This window comes from Cervus canadensis, chromosome 3, assembly GCF_019320065.1.
Source record: "Cervus canadensis isolate Bull #8, Minnesota chromosome 3, ASM1932006v1, whole genome shotgun sequence".
Taxonomy (NCBI): domain Eukaryota; kingdom Metazoa; phylum Chordata; class Mammalia; order Artiodactyla; family Cervidae; genus Cervus; species Cervus canadensis.
Window position 1 is genome coordinate 29,632,058 of NC_057388.1, and position 21,865 is coordinate 29,653,922.

The 21,865-nt window shown below is 44.2% G+C and overlaps 2 protein-coding genes across 2 annotated transcripts; both read left to right on the forward strand.

The window, feature by feature from the left end:
- The first annotated feature begins 6,496 nt into the window (after positions 1-6,496).
- LOC122438201 (endogenous retrovirus group K member 25 Env polyprotein-like) lies at positions 6,497-16,424 on the forward strand. The gene is made up of 3 exons (XM_043462820.1): positions 6,497-7,281; positions 12,033-13,996; positions 15,638-16,424. The coding sequence occupies exons 1-2, from the start codon at positions 7,174-7,176 to the stop codon at positions 13,962-13,964; spliced, it is 2,040 nt and encodes a 679-aa protein (XP_043318755.1). The 5' UTR covers positions 6,497-7,173; the 3' UTR covers positions 13,965-13,996; positions 15,638-16,424.
- Positions 14,081-15,554, forward strand: LOC122437795 (ubiquitin carboxyl-terminal hydrolase MINDY-3-like). Its single transcript, XM_043462328.1, has 2 exons — positions 14,081-14,120; positions 14,180-15,554. The coding sequence occupies exons 1-2, from the start codon at positions 14,081-14,083 to the stop codon at positions 14,791-14,793; spliced, it is 654 nt and encodes a 217-aa protein (XP_043318263.1). The 3' UTR covers positions 14,794-15,554.
- Positions 16,425-21,865: the final 5,441 nt, after the last annotated feature.

A 21,865-nucleotide genomic window follows, 5' to 3' on the forward strand; every position in this document is an offset into this window, starting at 1 on the left:
AGACCTCCGGCTTTGGCCTTTCCGGGTCCCTGCGGTCATGAGGAAGACGTTCCCCGCGACTACACGGACCTCCGGCTCCCCTTGACTTGTCTGAAGACATTCGGACAGCGGAGGTTGCCTCCATGCCTCGTGGTCGTCATGGGATCGACAGCCTCCAAACCCGATCCCCAATACTCCACCCCCTTAGAGTGCCTGCTGGCTAACCTGCAGACTCTAAGGCTAAAGAGAGATATCCGCCCCAAGCAGCTCACTTTTCTGTGCTCACAGGCCTGGCCTCAGTATTCCCTAGATAATGGCTCACAATGGCCAGCCACAGGGACACTAGACTTTGACGTCCTCCGTGATTTAGATAATTACTGCCGGAGAAAGGGAAAATGGTCTGAGGTCCCCTATGTTCAGGCCTTTTGGGCGATGCGCTCTCGCCCCTCCCCCTCCTCTCCGGCCCCTCCTAACCCCTCCCCCTCTAACCCTACTCCGGCCTCTTTTGTTCCTGCTCCCGCCCCCGAGGCTCCACCGCCGGCCCCAGATCCTCCGGCCCTTAACCCTATCTTGTATCCTCCTCTTCCCCCCGTCACTCCCTTCTCGTCTCCGGTTAGCTCCCACACTCGCTCCCACAGCAACCCTCCAGGGGCCTCCCCTCCCCCTCCCCCAGCCCCGCTACTCCCTCTGCGACAAGTAGCCGGAGCTGAGGGTCTAGCCCAGGTCCACGTCCCCTTCTCTCTCCAGGACTTAGCACAGATTGAGGCCAAGCTGGGATCCTTTTCCTCCAACCCCACTCAGTACATTAAGCAGTTTACTGGTCTGACCCGCGCCTATGCCTTAACATGGCAGGACATATATGTCATCCTGGGGTCTACCACCACCCCCGAGGAGAGGCAGGCCATTTGGACGGCAGCCAGGGCTCAGGCCGATCAGCGGCACAGTGCCAACCCCTCCCCCGAGCGCCCCCCAGGAGCTCAGGCAGTTCCTGACACCGACCCTGATTGGAACTACCAGGAAGGGGGTGGCGGCCAGCTGCGGGTACGCTATATGATAGAGTGTCTCCTTGATGGGATGGAAACGTCCTCTCATAAAGTTGTAAACCTCCTCAAACTAGATGAGGTGACTCAGGGGCCCGACAAAAACCCAGCCATGTTTCTTAATCGGCTGACTGAGGCCCTTGTTCAATACACCAGACTGTCCCCTGAGTCCCCCTTTGGGTCAGCTACCTTGGCCAATCATTTTATCTCCCAATCCGCACCTGACATCCAAAAAAAACTGGCCAAGGCAGAGGACGGCCCTCAGACCCCTATTCGAGACCTGGTAAAAATGGCCTTTAAGGTTTACAACGCCCGTAAAAAAAACTGCTGAGGCCAGCCAAAAGGCAAGGCTCAAGCAAGAGGCCGAATTTCAGGCAAGCCTCCTAAACCAACAAACCCAGGCCTTAGTAGCGGCCCTGCGGCTGGCGGCGGGCTCGGGGTCCCAAAACCCCCCTCTGGGGGCCTACTTCAAGTGCGGCCAAGAAGGACACTGGGCCAAGATGTGCCCCAATCCGCGGCCTCCTTCCAAGCCGTGCCCGTTGTGCAAACAGCGAGGGCACTGGGCTAGTGACTGTCCCCAGGCCTCTCGGGCCCCGACCTCTAGGGGCCGGGAACCAGAGCGCCCCAGGGAGACCTCCTGCCCTCCTCCGGCCTTCGAGCTGCTGAGCTTCGACGATGGCTGACATCGCCCAGACTCGGGAACCCCGATAACCCAAGCCAAGCCCAGGGTAACGCTCCAGGTAACGGGTAAGTCTGGTTAATGCGGGGGCTACCTATTCGGTCCTTCCCTCTGTCGGGGACACTTTACGTCCTTCCCAGGTTTCGGTTATGGGCATTGACGGCCAACCCTCATGTCCGCTCCAAACCCAACCACCACCCTGTCAATTAGATTCCTGCCTATTTGCCCACTCTTTTCTGGTCATCCCCTCCTGCCCTACTCCTCTCTTTAAAAATATATATATATATATATATATATACTCTCACAGATCTCCCAGCAGGTGGCTATGGCCCTGGACATCGACTGGCATCTCCACATCCCCTATCGGCCCCAACCATCAGGCCTGGAACAAAGGTGCAGACAGCTCCAAGAAAGCCCCCTCTGGACCGGACTCAATGGTTTACTCCCATACCTCTTGCCCTTTCTAGGCCCTATACTCCTGCTGGTTCTGGGCCTCACCACAGGCCCCTGCCTCGTCCAACTTATTCTTCGCTGGGTCCAAGAAATAGCGCAGGCTGCGACCGGACGGGCCATGCTCCTAACAGCTTATACTCGACTCAATCAAAAAGACATAGACCCACTTCACAATCCTGCATAAGTTGACCTTTCGTCCCGGCTGGCCCCTACCCCTCATCGCCCCCGTTCAGCAAGAAATAGCCAGAGAGAACCGGCGCCCCTTGTCCTATAACAAAAAGGCCGGGATGAAAGGTCAGGGCATGCCCCGGGAAAGTGCTGCAAGGCAAATTCCGGAGGCTGGCTAAACTTCCAGGGGCTGGCCCCCTGCAGGCTGGTCCAATCAGGTACCAACATAGAGCCCTCAGACACTGACCACCGCTGTAGCCCGCGCTTTCTTCCTTTTATGAAAAGACCTGGCCTGGACGCCGGCCCGGACTATAAAACCGCTCCCCACCCCTCATACCTTGCAGACTCCCTTTGTCTCCTCACTCACCTGCCCCCGGGAGTTCTGCCCGAGAGCGACGCTTAATAAAGGCCTTTACCACCGGTCCTTAGAGGCGGCTTTTTTCCTCCCGCGGCGTTTTTTCCTAACACTTAACTGTTCTTCAAAGACTGAGAGAATTTCAAGGATATCTCATCTATGTTACCTTCTTCTTAGCTCCTACCGCATGTACAGGAGGCAACCATCTTAACATTCATTCCAGAGTATGTTTTATTGGTAGTTTTGATGGCTTTGTGGTTGGGACCAGGAGAGATGTATTCTTAGCTCACGGCAGCTCCTTAGGCCTCTCCTTCCCAGCCTCTCATCAGTTGATTGGCACCATGAAGGACCTGATCAGGACCTTTTAGATACATCAGTGTAAGTATCTGAACGTAACAAAGTGCCAAACTCTGTGCCAAGAAACATGTACCCAGAAGCCTTTCTTAATGAACTTTGTAATATTTGTAACTCCAATATATTTGCTGTTTCTATTACAGCTTCCCTGGTAGCTCAAATAGTAAAGAATCTGCCTGCAATGCAGGAGACTGGGTTCAATCCTTATTTGTTTCTCTAAAACAAGTGTTAAAACTTCAAATAAGAAGAGCCTATGTTGAGGGATCATGAGAATAATTTTTCCTTTTTTATTTCTGTTCTTCCTCTATAAATAGCACTGTTAGCAATTTGATTTATAGTTGGGTTTCCAGACAGTTTTTCTATGTATTTTCAATATGTTCTGCTATCTTTCCATATCATAGGCTATCTCTTTGAACCCCTTCCTCACAGTTATGAAAGATTTTTGCAAGACTTTGAATGTTGGTACCAAAATGGAATACTTGAAAATTGTGCTCAACCTATTTGGGGATTTAGAAAAGAATTGCTTGTAATTTTTTTGTTTTGTCTATTGTTGGAAAGACTTTTGGAGTATGGGGAAAGGTTGGTGAAAACATGGAGAAGACGATAGAAAAGAAACTTAGAGAAACTGGAAAGAGTTACCTAGAAAGTCTGGTCTATAAGTCTCCAGTGAGAAGGGGGTGTGGGGGCAGAATTCTCACAGACTTTACAGGGTCGCTCCCATCTGACAAATGGTGAGGACAGACATATGTGCAGGAGAACACAACTGTCCTTAAAAACATGGGAGTGAGTGCGGCTGAGAAACTGAGAGAAAAGAGCAGCAGATGGCTATTCAACGTAAGCTGGACAAAGATGTTTGTTACCAAACTCAGCTTCCAGTGTTCACTGCTCTAAAGCCAGTACTGGAGAGGGAAGCACTGATTGGAAAAGGAAAGCTTACCTTTATTCAGGAGGCCAGCAACCTGGGGAAAAGGCAGGCTTGTATCCCAGAACCAACTCCAAAGATTCTGCTTGGCCATGAAAATTTTTCACTCAAGAGACCTGAACACTCTGATGGATTTCAGGCAAGTACCTATGCGAATGATAAGCATTTGAAGGTGGTCAGGCCGAGTCATACTGGGTGCACATCCAGTTACTATTTATAGCAGAGGAAGTTTACTCATGAGGCAACCAAGCAAGGAGATGGGAGAACAAGTCTCAGATCTGCCCTCTGGAAGGCAAAATATTTATGGGATAGTAAAGCAGGGCGGGGCTTCCCTGGTGGCTCAGTGGTAAAGGATCCACCTGCCAATATAGGGACATGGGTTCGGCCCCTGATTCCAGAAGATCCCACATGCTGCAGAGCAACTAATCCCGTGCGCCACAACTACTGACCTGTGTTCTAGGGCCCAGGAGCTGCAGCTACTGAAGCCTGAGCACCCTAGAGCCCATGCTCTGCAACTAGAGAAGCCACTACAATGAGAAGCCTGCAGGCAGAAACTAAGGAGTAGCCCCTGCTGGCCTCAGCTAGAGAAAAGCCTGCTGAGCAACCAAGGCCCAGCACAGCCAAAAGTAAATAAATAAAATAAAATAAATTTTTAAAGCAGGGTGGTTTTAGTTGTGGGGAAAGGTGATTGGAGGTAGGGTAAAGGTGAGATAATCGTTGTTCTGCAGAGGTGTTTCTGGGTTACGTGCTTCTTCATGGGATACATGTTCAAAAATGGTGCAGTTTTTCGCCTCCTGACGTCAAAAGGTTATTCACTGGACATCTGGGCAGGCCCAGTCTGGGGGCTGGTGGTCCCAACCACTCTTGACCAGTTTGAACTGGGTAAGAGTCAACTCTAAGTTTCCAGAAAACAACTTAAATCCACCTGTTACCATAGTGACCCATACGTCAGAGACGTTATCTAGAGGGGTGGTTAAGGAGCCCTGTAATATATTATCTGGGCTACATGAAGCTTGGAGGGTAGACAATTAAGAAAAACAACAACTAAATTAGTTGTTTAAGAAAAACAACTCATTTACTAAGTAGTGAAGGGAGGTTACAAACAGAGAGGGTTTTAATAAACCTATTCGCTTATCTACTGTTTTGTAAGACACACTTGGGATTTAAGATGCCAGTTTCTGTTAACCCTATAGGGTACAGTTTCAATTCTACATGACAACAAACTGTGCATTTCTCCTTTGTACAAAGAGAACAACCATCGCCTGGGCTAGGATCTGTGGTGTAATTACAGCCACTGTGTTGGGTTGGCCTGGGTCAGTAGACAGCAACCGTGAGGTTCAGGGTCAGTAAGAGCAGTGACAGTGCAGATGGTCTCTGGGTGTTAGAGCCACGCTTTCCGGGAAACAAACTCACTCAGAAGGACAATGCAAATAGTGGAGTGCAGTTTATTACACCGGCGGGCCCAGCGCAGAGTCTCCTCTTAGCCAAGGACCCCAACCAGCATTTGTGAAAATCTTTTATACCCCATGTGTACGTATCCAAACCCACCACCCCAATTTCCTTGAGACTTACATAAACAAAGGAAGGGTAAATACAACTACTATAACCCCATCATTCACGTGTTATGTGTTCAAACAGTTAATAATCAATAAGCCCGCAGTTACATTCCAAACAGTTAATAAGCCTGTGGTCACGTTCCAACCAGTTAATAATCGATAAGCCTGTGGTTACATACCGATAGATACGGAAAAAAATTTATGACCTGTCCGGAGACAGGGGTGATTACGGTATGTTTCCTAGTAACCTGGATGTGATCTTCAAGATTCCCCTGCCCAGAGGGGGTCTTATCCTTCCATTGTCACTCCCATAAGCGCTAAGCACAGAGTTCAGAGTCCACTGGAGAGGTGGCCGCCCACGACCAGCACGGACAGGCCTGAGATGGAGTCCAGGCCCTATGAATTTCTTCTTCACGGGTAACAACAGCGTGGGCTGGTCAGGGCATGCCTTCGGTCTGCTCGGGTTTCAAAAGGCAGTGTACTAGGCATTTCAGTCAACAAAGAAACAGCAGCACATTTTGGAGTGTTACAACATCAGGGCTGTTCTGTGGAATCCTCTGACCTCAAGGGGGTACACTGAGTTTTGGGTTTAAGAAGGAAAATTTATAGCTAGACAGACAAATATTTGGGCATGAATCAGAATGCCTGGGGCTTCTTGTATATACAGTTCTTGGGGAGTAAAATTCAAAAAAGACTGGACTTCTGCAGTCATGCCTGCCACACTAAATTGTATAATACAGGGAAGCATGGCTGGTAAGGATCACACGAGGCTATGCTTATCCAGATCACTGTGAATACTTCATTTTTCGCTTCTGCTGAATTCTTTTCCTCTTCAGGCTCAAATCTGTACTCTATTTTGCCTAGTGAGTATTCTTTTCTTGTTGGCCTTATCCTGTGTTGTTGAGGGAAACTACACGACTGCCTTAAGGAGAAGGTCCTCACAAGGAACTGGCGAAGGACCAGGGCCACCAGACACGTCTCGATTGCCCTGGGAAACATTTCCTGCACCTTCTAGCTGGTCATCACACAAGTTTAGAGCACTAACAGACCTTGCACCTAATGAACTCCTGTCCATCTGGTTCCAACTGAATATCTGAAAGCCACAAGGACCAAAATGCAACGCTCTTATCCTAGGTGTCAAAACCAGGACTTAAGACCCCATGGACACTCCATACCCTTGAGCTATTTTCAGACAGCTGCCCACCGCCCCTCCCCATCTCCTCCTACAAGATAGACGCATCTGCAACCCCATCCTGAGGGAGCTGGGAGGGAAGAAAGGAGGGAAGACGGAGACCCCCCAGCACAGACAATCAGAGACTTGGCCTTGACTTGAGTTGTTAAAATAGGACTGCCTCCCTTCTCCAGCTGGCAGGAACAATGACCCTGGGGAGCTCAAGCCCCGGGGGAGGAGGAACTTATGGCTTTTATGACTGCCTGAGAATAGTGCTGAGAATAACAAGCTTGCCTTGAGGAAAACAGATTGTCTTTTGATCCTGAGAAAATAGAGTCTATGTGTCTCATAAACTTTGTAAACTTGCTGTTATCAACTTTGTACATGCTCAAGCTCCATCTGTGTAACCTTGGTTTTTGTAAGCTATTTCCTTGCTCTCATGTATAAAGACTCGCTGTAGAAGTAAAGTTTTGTCAGTCTTCCATAGAGGCTGTCCATGTCCTTTTCTCAGAGTCTACTCCACCGAGTCTTTCACATGTGGCGCCCAACGTGGGGCTCGAAGTCACGACGAGTTGAACACGGAGAAAGATTCCTGCAGAAGGAGGTAAGCAGACAATGGGACACCAGGCAAATAAGATACCTTTCGTTTCACTTATGCATCATTTTTTAAAACAATTCAGCACTAACGTTTCTGTTGATCAGTTAACTGAATGTTACCAGCTTGTTTTAGAATACAATCCTTAGTTTCCTGAGGAAGGGACTTTAAATGAACAAGGATGGCAATGTGTTTGAAATAATGTCTTAACTGCATATCGCTGAGGTGCTCAAATTCCTCCCCGATGGTGGGTTACTTGGGCATTGATTCGGACTGTTATTGAACAGCTTGATGGCAAAAAGGTTGATGTAGAAGTAGAAACGGTGCAATCTTTACATGAATATGAATTAGATGAAAAGGATATGCAAGGTGCTTTACATCATAAGAATGTTCTTTTTAATCAGAAGGGACCCACCGATGTTGGCCATGAGAGCAAACAGCCATCTGCTGTTTGTGATTTTTGGTCTCCTAAAACCGAAAGTAATTTTCCTCCACCGCCGAAGGAATTCCCTAGCACCGCTCTTCCGTCAGCCCCTGCTCAATGCTTTGCCACCACGGGACCTAATTAAACGCGCATTCCCCATCGTATTTAACCAACCACAACCAGGTCATGTTACCTGGAACCCTGCTAATTTTACTTTAGTTTCTGCTTTCAAAAAAGCATGCACTCTTCATGGGCCCACTTCTCCGTACTGTCTTGAATTCCTTCGGAACTGGGCGGATCATTGGCTCCCCACCAACTTTGCGGCGGTGGATAAAATGGTTTTGGCTCCTCAACAATTGTTGCGATGGCAAATGTGGGTTAATGATGAAGCAAAAGAAATTTTACAGGAACAACAAAGTCACAAAAATCCTGTTCAGCTCATTTTTGACATTTTAACAGGAACCGGCACTATGGCTGAGGTGGGGGCTCAATTACAAAATACTGCCCCACCCATGGTATATTGGATAAAGGAGGTTGCCTTGCATGCCTGGGCAAAGGTTGACAGTGCTCTGTCTGATGGATATTTCGTCAAAATATTTCCAGGGCCACGGGAAGAATATGCCCAATTTCTAGGAAAACTTAAAGACGCTACAGAGAAATCCATTAAGGATGCTAATCTGCAGCAAATGTTGCTAAAACAGTTAGCATTTGAAAATGCTAATGAGGACTGTCAGAATGTGATCCGACCAATTCGAGAAACCGGATCTATTATGGATTATATGAAAGTCTGTCGAAACATTGGTTCCATTCAGCATAGAGCTAAAGTTGCAACCATGGAAACTCTCGCTGCACAAAAAGGCTATGAATTTGAAGCGTTTCAATTGTAGGAAGCCCGGCCATTTGAAGAAGCAGTGCCACCTCCCCACTAGACCAGGGCAACCTCCTCCTACTATGAATTTCAAAGAGAAAGGGAAACCTCCCGGACCTTGCCCGCGATGTAAAAAGGGGAATCATTGGCTAAATGAATGCAAGTCGAAATATGACAAAGCGGGGAATCTACTATTGCAAAAAAAGGACTGTCAGTCAGGAAACTAAATACGGGGCTGCCCTTCAGCCCCGCACACAAAGAGGGGAATCCTCATAATATTCTTCAGTTGCAGGCAGCTATGCAACATAGTGCTTATGTTGATATTCCTTGTCCTAAAGATATGGAACTTTTGATGATAAATTCTCCTTATAAAATTAACACTGGGTATTACCACCCGATACCCCCTCAAACCGTGGGACTAATTTTAGGTCGAAGCAGTTGTACCATGCAAGGGCTCACAGTTATGACTGGAGTTATTGATGAGGATTACGTAAGGGAAATTTCACTAATGGTTCAAGTCACTTGGAATTTACATTTGCAGAAAGGTGACAGGTTTGCTCAGTTACTTCTTCTACCATATATAAAACCACAAAAGACTTCTACCACTGCCACAACGGGGGGTTTCAGTAGCACTAACATTACTGCAGGATTAACTACTTTATTACATGAACTTAAAAAACCTTTATTACAACTTAATATTTGGGGAAAAAATTTTGAGGGCCTGCTAGACACTGGAGCGAATATCTCCATTATACGCCGCTCTGAATGGCCCCCGGAATGGCCCATGCGACCGGCCTCTAACAGAATAATTGGTGTAAGAGAAGCTAATTCCTTAACCACTTTCGAAAGTGTTTCCTATTTACAAGCTCATGGTCCAGACCAAATTACAGTTTATATAAAACCCTATATTACTGAAGTTCCTATTAATCTTTGGGGCCAAGATTTCTTACAACAAACTAAAGCAAGACTTGTACTTAATGAACCTTTTTGATCGGGGCCACTGAGTTATCGCCAGTTATCGCCGCTACGCCTACAATGGAGATCTGATGCACCTGTGTGGACTGCCCAGTGGCCCCTGACTACAGTAAAATTAGCGGCTTCAAAGGATTTAGTGAGGAACAATTGAATTATGGGAGAATTGAACCTTCTTTTTCTCCATGGAATTCTCCTGTATTTATTATTAAAAAGAAGTCAAGTAAATGGAGAATGCTTATTGACCTGCGCGATGTTAATGACACCATGGTAACCATGGGAGCATTATGGCCTGGTCTTCCAAATCCTGCTATGATTCCAAAAAATTGGTCTGTTATCATTATAGATCTTCAAGACTGCTTTTTTACACTGCCTCTTCATGAGGAAGATAGGCAACGTTTTGCCTTTTCTATTCCCACGACAAATAATATTCATCCTGTTCAGAGATATCATTGGAAAGTTTTACCTCAAGGTATGAAAAATTCCCCCACCATCGGCCAATATCTTTCACCCAGACTTTGCAGCCTGTGAGGGACACATACCCTAACGCTTATATTATACACTATATGGATGATATTCTGCTGGCCGATGCTTTGCCGCTCCAATTAGACAAAATTTTTTCAGACACTGTTCAGCAATTACAAAGTCATGGCTTAATCGTTATCAGAAGAAAAAATCCAATGTACAGAGCCTTTTAATTATTTGGGCTATCTTTTAACAAAAAACAAAGTAAAACCACAGAAAATGTCCATTAGAATGGATTTCATGGAGACTTTAAATGATTTTCAGAAATTGTTGGGCAACATTAATCGGTTGCGACCCTCCCTGGGCATTCCCACATATGCTTTTCAAAATCTTTTTAAAACTTAAAAGGACCTCCAGACTTAAACAGTTCTCGCCATCTGAGCTCTGAGGCAAAAAGAGAACTAGAATTAGTAGAAAAACATATTGCTGACGGCTTCGTTCATCGTATCCAACCTAATCTTCCAATTTTTTTATATGTTTTTCCCACTATTAGATCTCCTACTGCTGTTATATCACAAGCAAATCCCCCAATAGAATGGATATATCTCCATTCAAAACAGGCCAAAAAAACTGTCCTTTATCTTGAGCTTATTGGCACTATTGTTCATCAGGGTCGTGCTCGTAAAGAAGCGCTCACTAGATGTGATCCTGATGGTATATATATCCCCATTTCAAAAACAGAATTTAATGCAGCATTACAAAATAATATCATGATACAGATTGCCTTTTCTGATGTTCAAGGAACTTTACTTCCAAATTTGCCTAAAGGTAAACTTTGGGACTTTCTGAAAACAACTCCTTTTGTGGTCAATTCCATCATTTCTGAAACCCCTATTCCAGAAGCACCTACCTACTACATAGATGGAAATAAACAAGGATATTCTGGAATAGTGGTCCTCACTGGATGAAACGAGTAAAAAGTCCTTTTTCCTCTGTTCAGAGAGCTAAACTTTATGCTTTATATCTTCTACTAGACTATGAATCTTCCCCTTTTAATATACTTACAGATTCATTATATATTGCCTCCATGTTTCCTAATTTTGTCACAGCTCTACTTTCTTCTTCAGATTTGGAATTGACTCAATTGTTTCTGTCTGTTCAGACTCTCATACAATCACGTTCATGCCCTTTCTATATTAAACGTATCCGTGCTCACTCAGGTCTTCCTGGACCTTTAGCAGCTGGAAATAATAAGGTTGGTAAATTAATAAGTGCTCTCTTCTCCTCTCCAAAAGAAGAACATGAGCTCCTTCATACCAGTGCTAATCGCCTACATGGCCACTATCATATACCTTTATCTGCTGCTCGAGATATTGTACGATCTTGTTCTGTCTGTTTCCCATTACATCAATGGATGTCACCATCAGGAGCTAATCCTCGCGGCCTTCATCCTGATGAATTGTGGCAAGCTGATTTTACCCATTTTTCTTTGCCCCTTCCTCTCTGCTTTTCATTGTAGTTGCACCCATTCAGGCTTCATCTGGGCTGTTCCTGCCTCTTCTGAGTCAACTAAAGCAGCAATCCAGGGCTTACTGTCCGCTTTTTCAGTGATGGGCCTACCTCATACTTTGAAAACTGATAATGGTCCCACTTTTACTTCAAAGGGTTTTGCGACTTTTCTTTCGGATTGGAACATCCTTCATCTTTGTGGAATCCCCTATAACCCCCAGGGGCAAGCCATTATCGAACGGGCCCAAAGGACCCTTAAATTAACTTTAAATAAATTAAAAGGTGGGACACTCTATACAAAATATGGCCCAAAAGGATATTTACCTCTTGCTTTACTTACCATAAAGGTTTTGAATGAATCTTCAGAAAAGATGACTAGAGACAAAAGGCATTTCTTGAATATGCCCAAGACTAATGTTTCTGAGCAAGTTTTGAATTTGGATGTTTGGGTTAAACGATTTAATAACTGGAAGCCAAGGGTATTAAAGCTCCTAGGCAGAGGATATGGTCTTGTCTCTACAGATGGAGAAGACATCTGGGCCCCGCAGTGGTATATACGTCCTTGACAACAAGGATCCCTCGGGAGCAAAGAAATGGGTGACCCACATCACCAAGAGAATGGCCACAATGTCACTGAAGGAAGAGAAGCAATGGAAGAGAAGGAGAACTGCCCCAGCTCAACCGTATCCCACTGGGGCACAGATCAAGAACCTGACCAGAAAAGCTGAAGATGCACTGAAAGCAACTGGAACCCCTTTGACTCCTGATAAACTTTTCTTGGGTATGCTAGCTGTATTGTCCTGTACATCGGCAGTGAGTGCTAATTATACATACTGGACTTACATTCCTGCTCCCCCTCTGTTGCAGTTTGCTGATTGGAGTGAACCTAGCCCTCTGGTCTTCACTAATGATAGCCAATACTTCCCTCCTCCATGGTCTAGAGCTGGACCTACTCACCCTGATGAAGAGGGGAAAGCAGTCAACATATCCATAGGGTATAACGTTTTACCTATTTGCTTCGGTGCAAGTCCTCCTTGCATGTCTATATTCCCTCAATGGTGGGGTTATTCCTATAATAATGGCACAGGTTTTAGGATGGGTTTTTTTGTTGCCGCTTCATTTCTGTTAAATCAATCTGAAAGGTACTATCATGGGCAAATTTCTAACAGTACAGATGCTTTATTTTTGCCTGGTGAACCTCCCTGTGAAACAGTATCCTGGCGAAAGAAACATCAGGGTCCTTCATTATTATGGTCTGAGTGCCGGGGAATTTTTGGAAAAATATCTCGTTATTTGAATTTTACCTTTGTTGATTGGGGACCACATGGAATGTTTGTTAATTGCTCTGAATGGGAAGTGGAAACCTGCGATGGGACAAAAAATATTAGCTTTAATCATTCTTTGAGCGGATTATGGCATCAACAGAATGATATCCTCAACTGGTATAATGGTGGCCTATCTCCACCCAGGCCCCGTATGATCCATCCTCAACTTGGGCCCGAACATTGGCACATCTGGAAAATACCCGCCTCTTTACACCAATTTGCTACCCTTGTAGGACATGCTCGTACTTCAGGCCCCCAAAACTATACTATCACTTATAGTGGCACTGGGTTTATTCAAGCATGTGTACGCCCTCCTTTTCTGTTTGCTATAGGAGAATTCATTATTACAAAGTCTACACAACTAGTACATTGCACAAACTGTAAACTCTACACTTGCTTAAACCATAGTTTGCCATTCAATCATAGTAGGGAGGGAATTTTCCTTATGAAACAGAGAGCGGAATTATGGATACCTATTTCTCTTGATGAACCATGGTCTGACGCTAGGTTTCTGTCATTTTTATTAAAAAGAGTTGTTAAAAGAACTAAACGCTTTATTGATTGGGTTATACTGGGCATTGTTAGCCTCATAACAGTCGTGTCTCTTGGCACTGTGTCAGGCATGGCCTTACATAATTCCATTCAAAATCATGAGTTCATCACTTTATGGCACCACAATTCCCATGAGCTGTGGACACGACAAGCAAAAATTGATCAGCAGATCCAGGCCCGGTTAGATGAAATACAGGATGCTTTGATATATGTAGGAGACCAAATAAATCAATTAAAATTACAACTTAAACTGAAATGTCATTGGAAATCTACAGACTTTTGTATTACTAATTTACCCTACAATGCCTCTGAGTACCCTTGGGACTCGGTTAAAGCTCATTTGCTGTTACAGAAAACTAACATGAGTCTTGATGTTGAAAAATTGAAGAAACAAATATATGACAGTTATTCTCACTCACCCCCAGAATTATATAGTTCGAAGTTTTATGATGCATTAATCTCCGCCTTGTCATCACTAGACCCTCGATCTTGGTTTCCATCTGCTCATATTGTCTCATATGTTCTAATAATTCTCATTATATGCATTGGTGTTATGGTCCTCCGACCCTCTAGATAATACCCTCCCAAACCCAAGCTACAGGAATAAAAATGATGGCTGCACGGGCTGGCGCTGCCGGGAGGGGCTGACGCTGCTTTCTCCGTCTGCGCTGCTCAGGCTCCCGGCCGCTCTGTATGGAGCGCGGCCCGCGCTGCGCGAGGTTCCAGGCCTCGGGTGTTCCACAGGAGCGCGAAACGAGAAGCTGCGCCTGCTCTCTGTGCCTTCCCCGTCAGAGCGGTCCGGGCAGCCGGGGGCTTGGTGGGCGCACTCTCCCCAGGTTAAGTATGTAACCTTGAAGGCAGGCTATAAGGTTGGCTCTTACTTGAAATCTCCAAAATTCCCTATTTGGATTGTTGGCAGTGAAACTCACCTCACCGTATTTTTTGCCAAGGATATGGCTTTAGTTGCCCCTGAGGCTCCTTCAGAACAAGCCAGAAGAGTTTTTCAAACTTATGATCCAGAAGATAATGGATTCATACCTGACTCACTTCTAGAAGATGTGATGAAAGCATTGGACCTCGTTTCAGATCCTGAATATATAAATCTCATGAAGAATAAATTAGATCCAGAAGGATTAGGAATCATATTATTGGGTCCATTTCTTCAAGAATTTTTTCCTGATCAGGGTTCCAGTGGTCCAGAGTCTTTTACTGTCTACCACTACAATGGATTGAAACAGTCAAATTACAATGAAAAGGTAATGTATGTGGAAGGAACTGCAGTTGTTATGGGGTTTGAAGACCCCCTGCTACAGACAGATGACACGCCCATTAAACGCTGTCTCCAAACCAAATGGCCATACATTGAATTACTCTGGACCACAGATCGCTCTCCTTCACTAAACTGATTTGCCTAAGTATTTATAAAGAAGATTGCAATAGCAGATGTTGAAAAAAGGATGCAAGACTGGCAAGTGACCCAATGAAGCTATACACTGGTATCACCGATAAACTGTAAATAACAATTAAAGACACATTTTCAGTGTTTAAGATATGTTTAAATTATTTGTTTTAAAGCTTTATGTTAAAGGTTACCCTATTTAAATTCTTTATGTGAAATTTACTAGCAAAACTAAGCTTTAATCAAAGTTCATCACTGTTGCAGTCAGATAATTTGGTCATTTGCCAAATTACAGACATCATATTACAATAGCATTTTTATATTGAGTATCAAGGTTACTATTTATAGACTTCTACTTTGGGATTTTATTTCATTCAGGCACCATTTATTGTTTAAGTGATTCTGGCATGCAATACATCAGCCTCCACATTGAAATGCAAAAGAGTTTTTACCTTCATTATTTCTAAAATTTGGTTTCCATTAGAAATATTGATAAATAACAAATTATCAACCTGGATCTTTGACAATTGGCTTAGCTCTGGCATGTGTATAAAAAGTAGAAACTATAAGGGAACATTACCATTTAGTCACAGATATATAGAGGATGTATTTTAAAAAATGATAGGAAAGAAAATCTGTTTGATAGTCTTAACACTGTTAACTTTCACTGTATTGCCAATTACACATTTCCAAATTTGTCCCAACAGCCCTGTAAGCCAGCTTTCTTGTATATTTATAAATGTGATAAATGCATGAGAACATCTGTTATTACATTAGTATATTGCATTATTTATTATGATCCTAGTTGATGGCTTAAATAAACACTTTTTTTCTTTAAAAAAAAAAAAAAAATGATGGCTGCAGTCCTAACACTAAAAAAGAAAAGGAGAAAATGTTGAGGGAAACTATGTGACTGCCTTGAGGAGAAGGTCCTCACAAGGAACTGGCGAAGGACCAGGGCCGCCGGGCATGTCTCGATGCTTTGCCCTGGGAAACATTTCCTGCACCTTCTAGCTGGTCATCACACAAGTTTAGAGCACTAACAGACCTTGCACCTAATGAACTCTTGTCCATCTGGTTCCAACTGGATATCTGAAAGCCACGAGGACCAAAATGCAACGCTCTTATCCCAGGTGTCAAAACCAGGACTTAAGACCCCATGGACACTCCATACCCTTGAGCTATTTTCAGACAGCTGCCCACCGCCCCTCCCCATCTCCTCCTACAAGATAGACGCATCTGCAACCCCATCCTGAGGGAGCTGGGAGGGAAGAAAGGAGGGAAGACGGAGACCCCCCAGCACAGACAATCAGAGACTTGGCCTTGACTTGAGTTGTTAAGATAGGACTGCCTCCCTTCTCCAGCTGGCAGGAACAATGACCCCGGGGAGCTCAAGCCCCCGGGGGAGGAGGAACTTATGGCTTTTATGACTGCCTGAGAATAGTGCTGAGAATAACAAGCTTGCCTTGAGGAAAACAGATTGTCTTTTGATCCTGAGAAAATAGAGTCTATATGTCTCATGAACTTTGTAAACTTGCTGTTATCAACTTTGTACATGCTCAAGCTCCATCTGTGTAACCTTGGTTTTTGTAAGCTATTTCCTTGCTCTCATGTATAAAGACTCGCTGTAGAAGTAAAGTTTTGTCAGTCTTCCATAGAGGCTGTCCGTGTCCTTTTCTCAGAGTCTACTCCGCCGAGCCTTTCACATGTGTCTTCAATGACTTACAGGATATCTTATGCATGTATTATCTCACACTTAATTTGCCTAAAACCCACCTTAACAAACCATGCTTGTAGCTGAAATTCAGCTTCTGTACCCTAGTACCAAACTGAATCTCAGAGACAGAGCTTTGGGTGAAATAGAAAACAACAGATTTATTGCTTTGCCAGGCAAGGGGAACCACAGCAGACTAATGCCCTCAAAACTATGTGGTGGCTCCAGAGGAGGTAATGAGTTTTATAGTAACAGTTCAAAGAGACGGGTGTGATCAGCTCATAGCCATTCTTCTGACTGGTTGGTGATGGGGTAATTGGGAGTCAGCATTGTCCATCTCTGGTCCAGCCAATCTGGGGTCTACATGCTTGTGGGAAGCACATAGTTAACTTTTTCTGGTAGGGGTTTCAGTATCTGCAAAATAGCTCAAAGATATTGCTGGGTATATTCATTGAGTGGGGGAAACCTTGACCCTGTCCCAAGGCTGTACCGCTGTTTCTTGATTGCTTTTCTGTTTCTGCATTTCCTCCCGTCCTTGATTAGCAACTCTTTGAACCTGCCCTTGGGAACTCAGGGAAGGTCATGGAAGCTGTATGAAGACTATTTCCTACAAATAAGAAATAGGCACAGAGAAACTTTTGTGCCCTGAAGACCCACAGGGTCCTGCTTGGTTTCATGCTTACAGACCAACAAGAAAAAAATATCCAAAAGAAAAATGAACAAAGGACATAGACAATACAGAAAATGCATGAAAGAAAAAACATAAATGACCAATAAACATGAAAAAATGTTCAATCTCATTACGAATTTCTAAAATAACACACACACAAAAATCACTTTTTTGCCTGTCATATTAATAAAGGTTTCTAAAACCTAGAGTTCCACTGTCATAATGTTGTAGTGAAAAGGAAAAGAGGAATGAATTTTTCTTTCCCTTTCCTGAGAACAAAGAAGATAAAGAAAACAGTGAGCAGGCCTGAACATTCCTAGTTTTTTAACTTCTGCATGTCTTCAAGTTTGCTTTTCTGCCCCCTAACTCTGCAGGAGTTACAATTCAAGTTTTCTCCTTTGATTCTATGCTAAATACATCCCCTATCTGGTGTTTATCCTTACAACACCCTTCCCCTTATAGTTACATATCAGAAAGGAGGCCACAGAGCCACTGAACTGCCAGACTCAGATACTGGGTTACTGATACTTTATGACTATGTCTGAAACAATGCAAGAGGAAGAAATCAAGATCCTGTCACCTTTGTTCCTCATCACTGATCCTGAATGCGAGCCCTTGCCTTATATAAGCCCCTAGACTCCTCGTGGAGGGGGAGTACATTTCTTGAGGCATGAGTCTACTGTGTTCCCTTCTCTGCTGGCTGAGAATAAAAGCCATCTTTCTATTTCTTAAAGCTCTGTCTCCGCATTTTCATTGGGCCTCAGTGGGCAGAGAAGGCAAAGATTTTGGCTGGCAATAATGATCCTGATTTAAAGCTCTTTTTCAGATAGTGATTCCAACGTCTCCAAGCCTGAAGTCAGTTTTCAGGTCTGCCTGGGATTCTTCCCTCCAGGTGAATGACCCCTCCATTCATTAGTTATCTTTACAAAAGAAACAAGGGAGGTTTTCAGACATTTAGAAAAGCTAAGAAACCTCAAAATGTCATCTACAACAGCAAATTTTACCTAATCAAGTTTCAAGCAATAGGGATAAGTCTTCTGCAAACATACATACTTAACATACAAGTATACTTGAGATTTTTCTCTGAGGACACATTACTAATTTCCCAAAGTAGTATTCCCAGGGATCCTATTTCAGGACAGAGGAGGGGGATGGTTTATAGAACTGGTTTCTGAGGAACACATTTTGGGAAATTCTGGTTAAATAACAATAGTTAATATTGTCAACTCAGTGAAGTAATACTCTCTGCCTTGCTCTGGCACCAAACTAAGTGTTACAAGAAGCACACTGACTAAAACCACCCACCCTGGCCAGGTACCATAGTAACCATGTGCATAAATTATTTTACAATAGGAGGTCCTGGTAAGGAACATGGAAGTAATAAGCCACCACCAACCAGAAAAGTGAAGTGAAAGCCACTCATTCGTGTCTAACTCTTTGTGACCCCATGGACTGTAGCCCACCAGGCTTCTCTGTCCATAGAATTCTCCAGGCAAGAATACTGAATTGGGTTGCCATTCCCTTCTCTAGGAGATTTTCCTGACCCAGGGATTGAACCTGGGTCTCTTGCATTGCAGGCAGATTCTTTATCATCTGAGCCACCAGGGAAGCCATGTGAGACACCAGGGAAGCCCCACTAACTGGAAAAGTTCGGGAAAGGTCAAAAGGAGATGCCACTATGACCTCCCAGAATCCCTCTTGCTGACATCCATCTCGGCCGAGCAACACACACAACCACCAGGAAGGATTCTGAGTCAGAATGATTGGCCAAAGACAACCCGGAAACTAACCCCATCACCATAAAACCTGAGACGGTGAGCCACGTGGCACGGCAGTTCTGGCTTCCCTTAGCCTACTACTCATCACCCGGGTACCCCAATAAAATCTCTTGCTTTGTCAGCACATGTGTCTCCTCAGACAATTCATTTCCAAGTGTTAGGCAAGCTCCCCCTTTCGGGCCCTGGAAGGGGTTCCCCTTCCCACAACCTAAGTATTGTTGCAAACCTTATAACAGTCCCATGGTAAGTTTTATTTTTACAGATAAGGAGACTTAAACACAAGAGAGGTTAAGCAACTTGTTCAAAGTTGGTAGTCTAGAAGAGAGTGGCATACTTGACTTTGCATCCAGGCAAGCCTTCTGCCTAACCTCTGCCGGGGTCCAGCCTCGGCAGGATCCAGGGGATACCCTCAGGATGAACGGCGTCTGCGAGACAGAAAGAGAGAAGACACGTGAGACCAGCCTTGATAGGGCCAAGTCTGCGAGGGAGAGAGAGAGAAAGAGAGAGACAGAGAGAGAATGACCAGACGGGGGTGTTTGCAGGGTCTGGCAGAGTCTGGCAATGCTTTATTTTTTACCGTGGCTTTTATACCCTAAATTAGTACATTTCTAAGGGGAAGATAAGTTTAACATTACACCAGCTTGTTCTTCATGAAACCAGGGTGTTTTCTGCATACTTCTTTGTTTATGAGGGTCTTGTACGTTATCTTCTGGCCTTGGGGCCTATTGACATTTTATGCAAGTCAGATGAATGTAAACCTATTTTCTGTTTCTATGGTGACCTTAGCTGAAAGGTAGCAGTCTCATAGGGCAACAGTATAGAGTAGAAGTATAACCTTGTTAACACAAAAATTAATCCTTCTGCAGAAGTTGTCAGTTGCGTTTATCTAAGAAGTTTACCCCAGACTGACTCTGAGACTTTGGTGAGGCAGCCTCTGCCTAGCACTCCTGGCTGACAATTAACAACCATCTCACTGTTACCACACCAGGGCTAAGCTCTTATTTCTCTAGATCTTTAACTGTATTAACAATGGTTTCTATAACACAACCTTAGCACATTAAAAGCAAAAACACAGCAAGCAAAACACAGCAAACAAATGTTAACCCAATAGCTACTTTTAGAATAATTTTTCTTGTGTTTTCTAATAGGGCTTCCTCACCCCCCGAAGGGCTCTATGTCTGTTAGGGCCTTTATATGATCAGGTTCTTTATGTTATTTTATGATTAGGGTATTATAAGCAATCATGCATATTAGTACCAAGGGCATAAATGCATTTGCCAGACAAACTAAAATACCAGCAAAGGAGTTTAAATTAAAACACTCCTTTCACCCTGGATAATCTCATAAAACACCACCACCTGGGAAACTTATTGATTAAAGTTCTAAGTTGATTCTTATTTGGGAAGAGATTGGGGAAGGCTTTCTGCCTGTGTCACAGAAATTAGGGAGTAGTCTATTGAGGCAGGCATCAGAAAGACAGATATCATCTTTAAGGTGAACGCCAGGGGCAGCTTTTCAAAATCCCTGAAAACCTGATCTGCCTTGCCTGTCAGGCTTTCTCCCTCATGACCTTGTCATGGGTAGGGTCTCGTGTGTTGGCTTCCAGCAAACCTCTGTGCTATATAACTTCCATGGTCTCTTTAAGCTCTGAATCCTAAGGCTCTTCCATGACCTTTAGTGTTCCATATTCTGCAGTATGCGAAAGGACTTTTTCCAACATCAAGTAGAGAGGATGCTGTTCCTTGCTTCCTTTGCCTTATTACAGAACAGCTTTCTACCTCATCGCCTACATTTCTGCCTTTGAATCCTGGATCCTTGGTGTTTTCCAAGGCCTTAGAGTAAGAAGACAGGTTTCCACTTCCTTTCAATTAAAAAAAATGTTTAAATATACTCGTTCTTCACTATTCTAGGTTATTTGATAAAGTAAACAAAATTTTCCTCTAATTCCATTAGGGGATAACTGGTTTCTATTGTCAGGGTCCACTCTAAAGTCTCAAATTACAGTTGATTCTTTAACAACAGGGGTCTGAACTGAGTATTTACACAATGATTTTTATTTTAATAAGTACATGAAGTACTACATTGGAGAAGGCAATGGCACTCCACTCCAGTACTCTTGCCTGGAAAATCCCATCGACAGAGGAGCCTGGAAGGCTGAGGTCCATGGGGTCGCTGAGGGTCGGACATAACTGAGTGACTTCACTTTCCCTTTTCACTTTCATGCATTGGAGAAGGAAATGGCAATCCACTCCAGTGTTCTTGCCTGGAGAATCCAGGGAAGGGGGAGCCTGGTGGGCTGCCGTCTATGGGGTTGCACAGAGTCGGACACGACTGAAGTGACTTAGCAGCAGTAGCAGCATGTACTACATGATCCACAATTGATTGAATCACCTGTTGCAGAACCATGGATATGGACGGTTCACTATGGGATTCTGAGCATTTGTGGATTTTGGTATCCTCAACAGCTTCTGAACCCAACCCCCTGCAAATACTCAAGGATGACTGTCTTGACTAGTTAAAACCAAAGATCTGAGAACATTTAGATTAAAAAAAAATTATAAGGTACACAGAGGTATAAATGTCTTATTCTTTTGTAAGAATGCTTAAATTTTGTGTGTTTTTTTTTTTTTTTTGGCTGCACCTTCCTCCACCAGGGATCCAACCAGAACCCCAGATGAAAGCAGTAGAAGCTCAGAGTCTTAAACATGGACCACCCGGAAACTCCCTTTTTTAAAACATTTTTTTGCTTAGATCGTTTTTGTTTGTTTTTGGAGGGCCTTATAAGCCCGGCGGGCTGCCGTCTATGGGGTCGTAGAGAGTCGGACACGACTGAAGCGACTTCGCAGCAGCATAAGCCACTTGCTCTTTCATTTGATTTATACTATATTGCTTTCTCCTAATCGAGAGAAAGCATAAT

Excerpts from the sequence above, each read along its gene's own strand:
- LOC122438201 (XM_043462820.1), top strand. The coding sequence starts at position 7,174 with ATGTCCTTTTCTCAGAGTCTACTCCACCGAGTCTTTCACATGTGGCGC. Across the intron at positions 7,282-12,032 it reads AAAGATTCCTGCAGAAGGAG|ATGGAGAAGACATCTGGGCC; the intron begins GTAAGCAGACAA and ends TTGTCTCTACAG.
- LOC122437795 (XM_043462328.1), top strand. The coding sequence starts at position 14,081 with ATGGAGCGCGGCCCGCGCTGCGCGAGGTTCCAGGCCTCGG. Across the intron at positions 14,121-14,179 it reads CGCGAGGTTCCAGGCCTCGG|AGCGGTCCGGGCAGCCGGGG; the intron begins GTGTTCCACAGG and ends CTTCCCCGTCAG.